The sequence below is a fragment of the Perognathus longimembris genome, chromosome 17 (assembly GCF_023159225.1).
Source record: "Perognathus longimembris pacificus isolate PPM17 chromosome 17, ASM2315922v1, whole genome shotgun sequence".
Lineage (NCBI taxonomy): Eukaryota > Metazoa > Chordata > Mammalia > Rodentia > Heteromyidae > Perognathus > Perognathus longimembris.
The window spans coordinates 39,784,982-39,793,677 of record NC_063177.1 but is presented as its reverse complement, the minus strand read 5'-3'; the positions used below and the strand labels follow the sequence as shown (position 1 = coordinate 39,793,677).

The window sequence follows — 8,696 nt, the reverse complement described above, 5'->3', positions numbered from 1 at the left end:
TAAATCACATGCTGGATGGTTTGGGTAGTCTTTGGCAGTGTAGACAGGTGACAATGGGTGAGAGAAGGAACAATTTTATTCTGATAGTGAATCTAAGAGACAATCAGAAGAAAGCTGTACAGAGGCCTATGTCTCCTGCACACATAGCCAGGGATTGTCCTGTCAAACAAGACAGCCTCTGTTGGCTGGGAATGTGGCTTAGCAGTAGAGTGCTTGCCTAGCATACATGAAGCCCTGGGTTCGATTCCTCAGTACCACATAAACAGAAAAAGCTGGAAGTGGCGCTGTGGCTCAAGTGGTAGAGTGCTAGCTTTGAGCAAAAGAAGCTCAGGGACAGTGCCCAGGCCCTGAGTTCAAGCCCCAGGACTGGGGGACAGGGGAAGGACAGCCCCTGTGAGTCTAAGGCTTCCCTGTCTGAGGCAGAGGAGGACCTTGGAACTGAATGATGTTGCCTATGGCCCCAAGGACATTCCCTTAGTCCTTTGAGGAAAGAACAGAATGTGATGTAGCAAGAGAACAAGGAGGAGGAAGAAGGGAGGAGGAGGAGGAAGGAGGAGGAGAGAGGAGCAAAAGGACTGTGCCAGGATGATGTCAGATAAACAGAAAAACACTTCCCCAAGAGTGGAGACTGAGATACAGGCCTGATGGGTCTAGGCAGAAGATTCATCTCCAGAAGCCCCATTCCATTCCATATTCGAGGTCTAGGACAGAGGTAGGATCGGGGAGAGGCCCAAGCAAGCTTCTAAATGTACTTAGTAATGACATGGCACTTTCAAATCATGTGTATTTCATACAAGAAAGAAGAACTAAAAAAAAATACAGACATTTTGGAACTCAGTCTGGTAGTTTCTCAAAAGGTAAATAAAACTTAGTGGTTTCCTTCTTAGCTAGCTAGTCACCACCTAGTTGTGAGAGAAGCCGGCATGGGAGAAGGCAGGGAGGCTGGGGGCACAAGCAGCAGTCTGGGGCAGGCAAGCCAGGGGGTTGACCTCACAGGCCCCAGCATCCTGGTCGTCCCGGAAATAGATGGCATCAGCAGAGGAGAAGGAAGGGTCCTCATTAAAGAAGTTGTAGGGCCGGAGGAAGAAGCCTACTCCATTCCCCACTGTCACTGTGTTGGGAATGTCCTCTGCATGTGCAGAAATCCAGCTGTCACCCAGGCCACCAAATCCTTATGAGAGGAGAAGAAAAAAGAGGGTCATGGGCTGGGAATGTGGCTTAGTGGTAGAGTGCTTGCCTAGCATGCATGAAGTCGTGGGTTCAATTCCTCAGCACCACATAAACAAGAGAAAGCCAGAAGTGGTACTGTGGCTCAAGTGGTACAGCACTAGCCTTGAGCAAAAAGAGGCTCAGGGACAGTACCCAGGTCCTGAGTTCAAGCCCTAGAACTGGCAAAAAAAAAAAAAAGGATCATGAAGTCAAGTTGTGCTAGGAACGTACCTACCTCCTAATGGCTTTGATCCACCTAATGGCTTTGATCACCAGCTTTTCACATCTCAGGGGGAAAAAAATGAAATCACAGAACTTTGTCTTTTTTTTTTCTTTTTGCACTATTACTGTGGTTTGAACTCCAGGCCTTGTGTTTGCTTGGCTGGTGCTCTACCACTTGAGTCACTCCTCTGAACCAAAAAGTGTGAAATCATAAACTTTTCTTTTGCATAGGTTCTAAAGACCCCTGAGAAGTCTGGCTAAGAAGAGAGTGAGGGTGGCTTATTCTTGGCTTCTCTGCTCCCCCAACTCCTATCCCCACCTCCTCCTTCATCCTCCCATTCAGCTCACCAGCCCTGCAGTGCTCTCGTTGTTGATGAAGTTGGTGAAGTCCACAGTAGGTGTCCATGGGTCATTCAGATTGTAGATGCTCATGCTACTGGACTCTTCCTCCTTCCGCTGTGTCACTGCCAGCTGATACCTATAAGCAAGAGAGTTTTGTTGTTGTTTTTTTTGGTATGTGCAGATACTGGGGTCTGAACTCAGCACCTCATGCTTTCCCTTAGCTTTGTCACTCAAGGCTAGCATGCTAGCACTTGAGCCACAGCGTCACTTCTGGCTTTTTAGTGATTTATTGGAGATAAAGCTCTCAGATTTGACTACCCATGTTGCTATTGAACCATGATCTCCGCCCTCTGAGAAGCTAGGATCACAGCTGCAAGCCACCAGGGCTGGGTAAAGAAAAGAAAAAAACTTTTTATTTTTTTAAGAGAAGATCACGCTGCATAACTTGGGCTTGTACTGAAATCACTATGTAGCCCAGAATGGCCTCCAATTTACAATCCTCCTGTCTCACTCTGCTGGAATTCACCGATATAATGCCATTACATCTGGCCCTATAGACAGTTTTGATTAGACCTACAATGGTCATCCATCAGTCCTACTGCCAGAAGCTACACTACTATAAAGGGAACGCACACAGGAAACGAGCACAAAAGTCTTGAAGGGACTGAGCATCTTTATCATTCTCTGCTCAGTTTTTCTTCTTCCTCAACCCCATGGAGTTCATTTCTGCATTCTGTCAGTCCTACACCTCAAAGATCACATGGCCCAGAACCCAAACTTTATCCACCCTTCTAGATCAGAGTCTGATTGTATTTTGGTCCTTGCATCCCTATTTATGAAAATATCCTGCTTCCCACCCAAGGTACAGCTTAGTATCTCAAATACCTGGATTTGAAAGAATACTGCCTTACTGTTTGTTTTTAACTTCAACCTATGTTGAAAGGCCAGATACTGGTGGCTCACGCCTGTAATCCTAGCTACTTGGGAAGCTGAAATCCAATGATTAAGGTTCAAACCCAGCTCAGGAAGACAAATTCAAAAGACATTGTTTTCTTTTTTTGCTAGTCCAGGGGCTCTAACTCTTGGCTTGGGTATGTCCCTGAACTCCTTTTTGCTCAAGGCTAGCACTCTACCACTTGAGCCATGGTGCCACTCCAGGTTTTTCTGTAACTAATTGGAGATAACAGTCTCATGGACTTTCCTGCCTGGGTTGACTTTAAACCATGATCCTCAGATCTCAGCCTCCTAAATAACTAGGATTACAGGTGTGAACCACCAGCACCTGGCCCAACAGACTCTTATCTCCAACTAACCAGCAAAAAGGCAGAAGTGGAGGTGTAGTATAGCACTAGCTTTTAATGAAAAAGACAAACAAGAGCACAAGGCCCTAAGTTCAAGCCCTAGAACTAGCACAAAAAGAAAAACATTGAAAGACTTGTATAGGGGCTGGGAATATGGCCTAGTGGTAGAGTACTTGCCTCGCATACGTGAAGCCCTGGGTTCGATTCCTCAACACCACATATATAGAAAAAGCCAGAAGTGGAGCTGTGGCTCAAGTGGCAGAGTACTAGCCTTGAGCAAAAAGAAGCCAGGGACAGTGCTCAGGCCCTGAGTCCAAGCCCCAGGACTGGCAAAAGAGAGAGAGAGAGAGAGAGAAAGAGAGAGAGAGAGAGAGAGAGAGAGAGAGAGAGAGAGAGAGAGAGAGAGAGAGAGAGAGAGAAGAAAAGACTTGTGTATATAAGGTTCGCTGGAAAGGAAACCCACCACATGGTTCAGGCAGAGAAGAGTTTATTGGGGGAGAGCAAACTTCCAGCCCACACAAGATGGAGGCATGGGGAGACAGAGGGGAAGGAAGAAGGAAAAAAGAAAAAGTGCAAGAGAGAGTAAGAGAGAAAAGGAAAGAGAGTGGGGACCGTGTTGAGCCGGATTACATAGGGAAAGGTGGGAGGAATGGCCAGGAGGATTGGATGTGACCTCAGAAGGAGGAGATAACTGCTTCCAGGTGTGCCAGTTACCTAGGTAACTCAGGTACTGGGTACAGACTTAAACAGGTGGGGGGCATCTGCATGGAGCCCCCCCAGGGGTGGACCTCACAGTACATACTTATTCACAACCTAGATTCTACCATTTACATGTTACTGTTTGTGTTTCAGTGCATCATATCTTGCCATCTATCCATCCATCTACCCATCCAGCTGCATTAAGAGGAGACTGGAAGCTGGGTACCAGTGGCTCATGCCTGTAATCCTAGCTACTTAGGGAGCTAGGACCTGAGCATTGGGAGTCAAAGCCAGTCTTAACAGGAAAATCAATGAGACTCTTATCTCCAAATAACTTTTAGAAAAGCCAGTGGAATTGTGGCATAAGTGATAGAGTGCTAGCCTTGAGCAAAAGAAGCTCAGGGACAGCACTCAAGTCCTGAGTTCAAGCCCCAGGACCAGCAAAAAACAAAAACAAAAATGAGGCAACTGGGTATGGTAGCTCATGCCTGTAATCCTAGCTACTTAGGAGGAAGAAATTGAGAGGATCTCACTTGGAAGCCAGCTCTGGAAAAACCTTCAGAAGACACCCATTTCAACTAATACAAAGCTAGGCACCGTGGCTTGTATCATCCTGGATACATAGGAAACACAAATAGGATCATAGACCAGGCTGGTTCAGGCAAAATGTGAGACCCTATCTCAAAAATAACAAGAGCAGGGCTGGGGATATAGCCTAGTGGCAAGAGTGCCTGCCTCGGATACACGAGGCCCTAGGTTCGATTCCCCAGCACCACATATACAGAAAACGGCCAGAAGCGGCGCTGTGGCTCAAGTGGCAGAGCACTAGCCTTGAGCGGGAAGAAGCCAGGGACAGTGCTCAGGCCCTGAGTCCAAGGCCCAGGACTGGCCAAAAAAAAAAAAATAATAACAAGAGCAGAAAGTGAGGGAGGCACAGCTCAAGTGGTAAAGCACCTGCCTAGTGAGCACAACTCACTGAGTTTTAATGTCAATATCACCAAAAAGTAAAATGATAGAACATGTATGGGTATACATGCACCCATTGGATATAGAGAAATGTGGAGATTTTTGTTCCATCCACCTCCCCAGTCCTCTGGGACAGCTCCCCCTCCCGCACCACCCCCGCCCCGCCCCCATTCACCTCCCCCAGCTGAAGGCTCTTTCCATGGAGCTCTCCTGGGCCACTGGTTTCCCAGCAAAGCTGAGCGTCTGGATGCGGTAGCCCCGTGCGTGACCCCACTTGTTGCTGTGATTGCTAGCCAGGTACACGTAGCGGGGGATGGCACCTCCCACGGGGAAAGCAGCCTGCTCCTCTGTCTCCAACAGCTTCCGGGTCACCTGCATTCTCTGTATCTGATACTCAGGGTTCCAGGGCACAGGTGTGGGGACAAAGGCCATGTCCTCTGCCCAGACCCAGTTCTCTAGTCCTGTGTGAGGTGAATGAGGAGAGATGGTCATGCAGTCACACCGTCCCAATATAGCCTCTACCCCCACCTGGCATGAGTACTTCTCTTCCTTCCCTTCTCTTTCTCCAAGATCACGCCCCTTGGGGCTGGGAACGTTACTTAGTGGTAGAGTGCTTGCCTAGCATGCATGAAGTCCTGGGTTCGATTCCTCAGTACCACATACACAGAAAAAGCTGGAAGTGGCACTGTGGCTCAAGTGGTAGAGTGGCTAGCCTTGAGCAAAAGATACTCAGGGACAGTGGCCAGGCCCTGAGTTCAAGCCCCAGGACTGGCAAAAAACAAAACAACACCCCCTCTCCAAAGATTTGGAGAAAACCTTTCTCCCTTATGGCATTTCTAGTAATATTTGTGTGTGTGTGTGCACATGCGCAAGCATACATGTGCATGTGTGTACATGCACATGTGCGTGCCAGTTCTGGGACTTGGACTCGGGACCTGAGTACTGTACTTGAGCACTTTTGCTCAAGACTCTGGAAGTGGTGCTGTGTCTCAAGTGGTAGAGCACTAGCCTTGAGCTGAAAAGCTCAGGGACAGCACCTAGGCCAGGGTCCAAACCCCACAACCACCACCACTACCACCAAAAACAAAAGGCTAATGCTCTACTGCTTGAGCCACAGCTCTATTCCTGGCTTTCTGGTGGTTAATTGGAGACAAGAGTCCCACAGACTTTTCTGCCTGCACTGGTTTCAAACCATGATACTCAGATTTAAGTCTCCTAAGTAGCTAGAATGACAGGTGTGAGCCACCAGTGCCATGTAATAGTAATCATTTTTGAGATAGGGTGTGATTTCCTGCTACTCTCTCTGGCCTATGACTCTTCGATTTCAGGCTTTTCTTTATAGCTAGGATGGCAGGTGTACATGACCATGCACTGCTTTTTCCACACAGATGGAATCTTGTGGACTTTTCTATGCTGGCCTGAAACCTCAATCTTCTGAATCTTACCCTCCCAAGTACCTAGAATAACAACCATCCACCACTATCCCTTATTATGACTTGAGATGGGGACTCAAGAACTTTTCTGCCAGGGCTGGCCTCAAATCACTATGCTCCTTATCTCAGCTTTCCAAGTAGCTAGAATTCCAGGCATGAGCCACAGGGGCCCAAATTATAACTGGCAGATCTACATCATATGCTTTTGTGTTTTTAATGTTTCAGATTATAACTTGGGCAATGAGCATCCTCTGATCTCCTTTCCCCAGTCAGGATGGCTTACCTGCTACATCCAGATCCACCTTGAAGTGGACACTGTGGGTGTGAACTGTGCCCAGAGTGTGCTCCCCAACTCGGTTTCCGTACTTTTGGGCATCACCAAAGAGGAAAACTGAGCTGATATAGCCAGTGGCGTGGACTTTGACTTCTATGGCCCCGTTAGGATGGAAGATCATATCTCACACGTAGTCATAATTGAGCAAGGTAGAAACAGATCTGATAACTAATACTGTCTCTACAAGGCCCCCAAAATAGTAAGAGTGGAAATCTGAGTGGTGTCGCCACAGTGGAAGACCTTGGTTGTGTTCAAACACACAAAAGGCATCACGTAGCGTTTGGGGGGTCTGGGACTCCAAAAGAAAGTGCCAGTCCACATAGGTGGCCAGGTAGGGGCAGTCCACCCCACGGGTCAGGGGTGTAGAGTACTTGCCCATGCCAAAATTGCCATCAATATAGTGAGTCAGCATTGCAGCTGGGGAATTCCCACCATACACGGCCAAGGCCTCCTGGACGCTCACTTCATAGGCCACTCTCTCTCCTTGGAACCGGATGTCAAAGAGCCTCAGACCACTGAATGCTCCCAGGCCAAAGGAGAAAGTCCACAATGAAGAGGCTACTTGACTCCCCTGGACGCTGAAGCGAGGACCTTGGGGATAGAACTGCAGAGGAGGCACCACACCAGGGCCCACTGGGGACTTCAAGGACCAGGATCCACCTGTGCCATTGTCTGGGACCAGCACCACATTCACCAGGCCTGCCTCAAACTGTTCCTCCAGCTGGGTCAGGCTGTCATAGTAGCGGCCTTGATAGAACACCTTCTGGATGGTCCAGCGGGCAGGGTCCAGGGCCTTGTGGTCCACCAGCAGCTCCAACCCCACAGGATGCACATAATGCCCAGCTCCTGAGAGCCTGTAGTAGAGGCCAAACCAGGTGGCTCTGTCCCCTGACTTCAGTCCACAGGGGGCTGTGGTCAGTGTCGCCAAGTTTTGACCCTGCTGTTTGTAGAAGCAACAGTGATGAAGGAGCCCAGCAGCCTTGGGCAGCTCTCTGTCGAAGATCATCTGGCGTATGTCCAAATACTCTCTGGCCATCACTGGGCATCTGTAATAAGGCACTGAGCCACCATGATGCTCCACAGTCACATCCTGCATGTAGGAGGGGTGAGGCAGTGGCCCCACAACCAACTCACTCACATTGGGCTGAGGTTGACCACCAAAGAAGACGATAGCCAGTGCTTCCCGAGCAGGTGGGGGCCCCCCTCTGTCCAGGTGAGCCAAGGCTGCAGCCTTGGGGGGCAGCTGCAGCTCCACTGAGAAGACGCAGTTGTCAGAGGGCTGAGCCTGGGCTGCATCCACCAGCGCTGGTCCCAGCTTTTTGGTGAGAAAGTCCATCACAGCTGTCAGCTCCTCTGGGTGGAGGTCTGCAAACAGCGGGCTGTGGTTGGAATGTGTCCACGGTTGGCCACTGGGAGGGATGCTGGGACCATGAGGAGACAGGCCCGGTTGACACTCCCTGTTTGTGGTTTTCCTCCTGTCAGCCTGCCCTGGATCTGTACCTGTCACCAGAACACTAACTATGCAAAAAAGAATAAAGACATCCACAGCTAAAGTTTCTGCCATCTCCAGGCTCCAGCTCTATGCAGATGGGAAACAGAAATGCCAAGGGCTAAAGGAGAGCTGGGTACAGGATGCTTCTCCTACTTGCCCTCCACAGAGTCCTGGTCTGTAAATCAGCAAGAGGCTTGGTATTAATGGGAAAAACAAGAAGCCTGGGGGCAGAGGGGTGGAGCCATAGGGGTCATGCCAAGAGCTGGTGGTGAGGCTCAGATAGGAACCTGGACTTTGAGTGACCTACAGCGGTGTCTATTTTCCATTCTAACTCAAACAAATTCAGGGACAGAGGTGGGAGGCATGTGGGTAGAGGGGTGAGATTTGGAGAGAGCAGCTAGCTGGAGGCAAGAGGAAGGATAAGCCACTCTACCTGGAGACTTTTCTTTCACTACCATCCAAATGGAACCATTCTCCTGCTTCCAAGGCTGATGACAAACTTGACCTGCTCCCATCTCTGTTAGCTGGATTTCTTATCCTTCCTCCCTCCCTCCCTCCCTCTCCCTCCCTCCCTCCCCCTCCCTCCCTCTCTCCCTCCCTCCCTCCCTTCCTCCCTCCCTCCCTCCCTCCCTCCCTCCCTTCCTTCCTTCCTTCCTTCCTTCCTTCCTTCCTTCCTTTCTTCCTTCCTTCCTTCCTTC

At 49.4% G+C, this 8,696-nt stretch overlaps 1 protein-coding gene across 1 annotated transcript; it reads right to left on the bottom strand.

Moving 5' to 3' along the window:
• Window positions 1-281: 281 nt before the first annotated feature.
• Window positions 282-8,115, bottom strand: LOC125366371 (membrane primary amine oxidase-like). Its single transcript, XM_048367013.1, is given in 5 exon segments — window positions 282-1,138; window positions 1,141-1,171; window positions 1,780-1,909; window positions 4,915-5,200; window positions 6,456-8,115. Coding segments are annotated over 5 exon segments (2,298 nt in total). The 5' UTR covers window positions 8,071-8,115; the 3' UTR covers window positions 282-902.
• Between the last annotated feature and the right edge of the window lie 581 nt (window positions 8,116-8,696).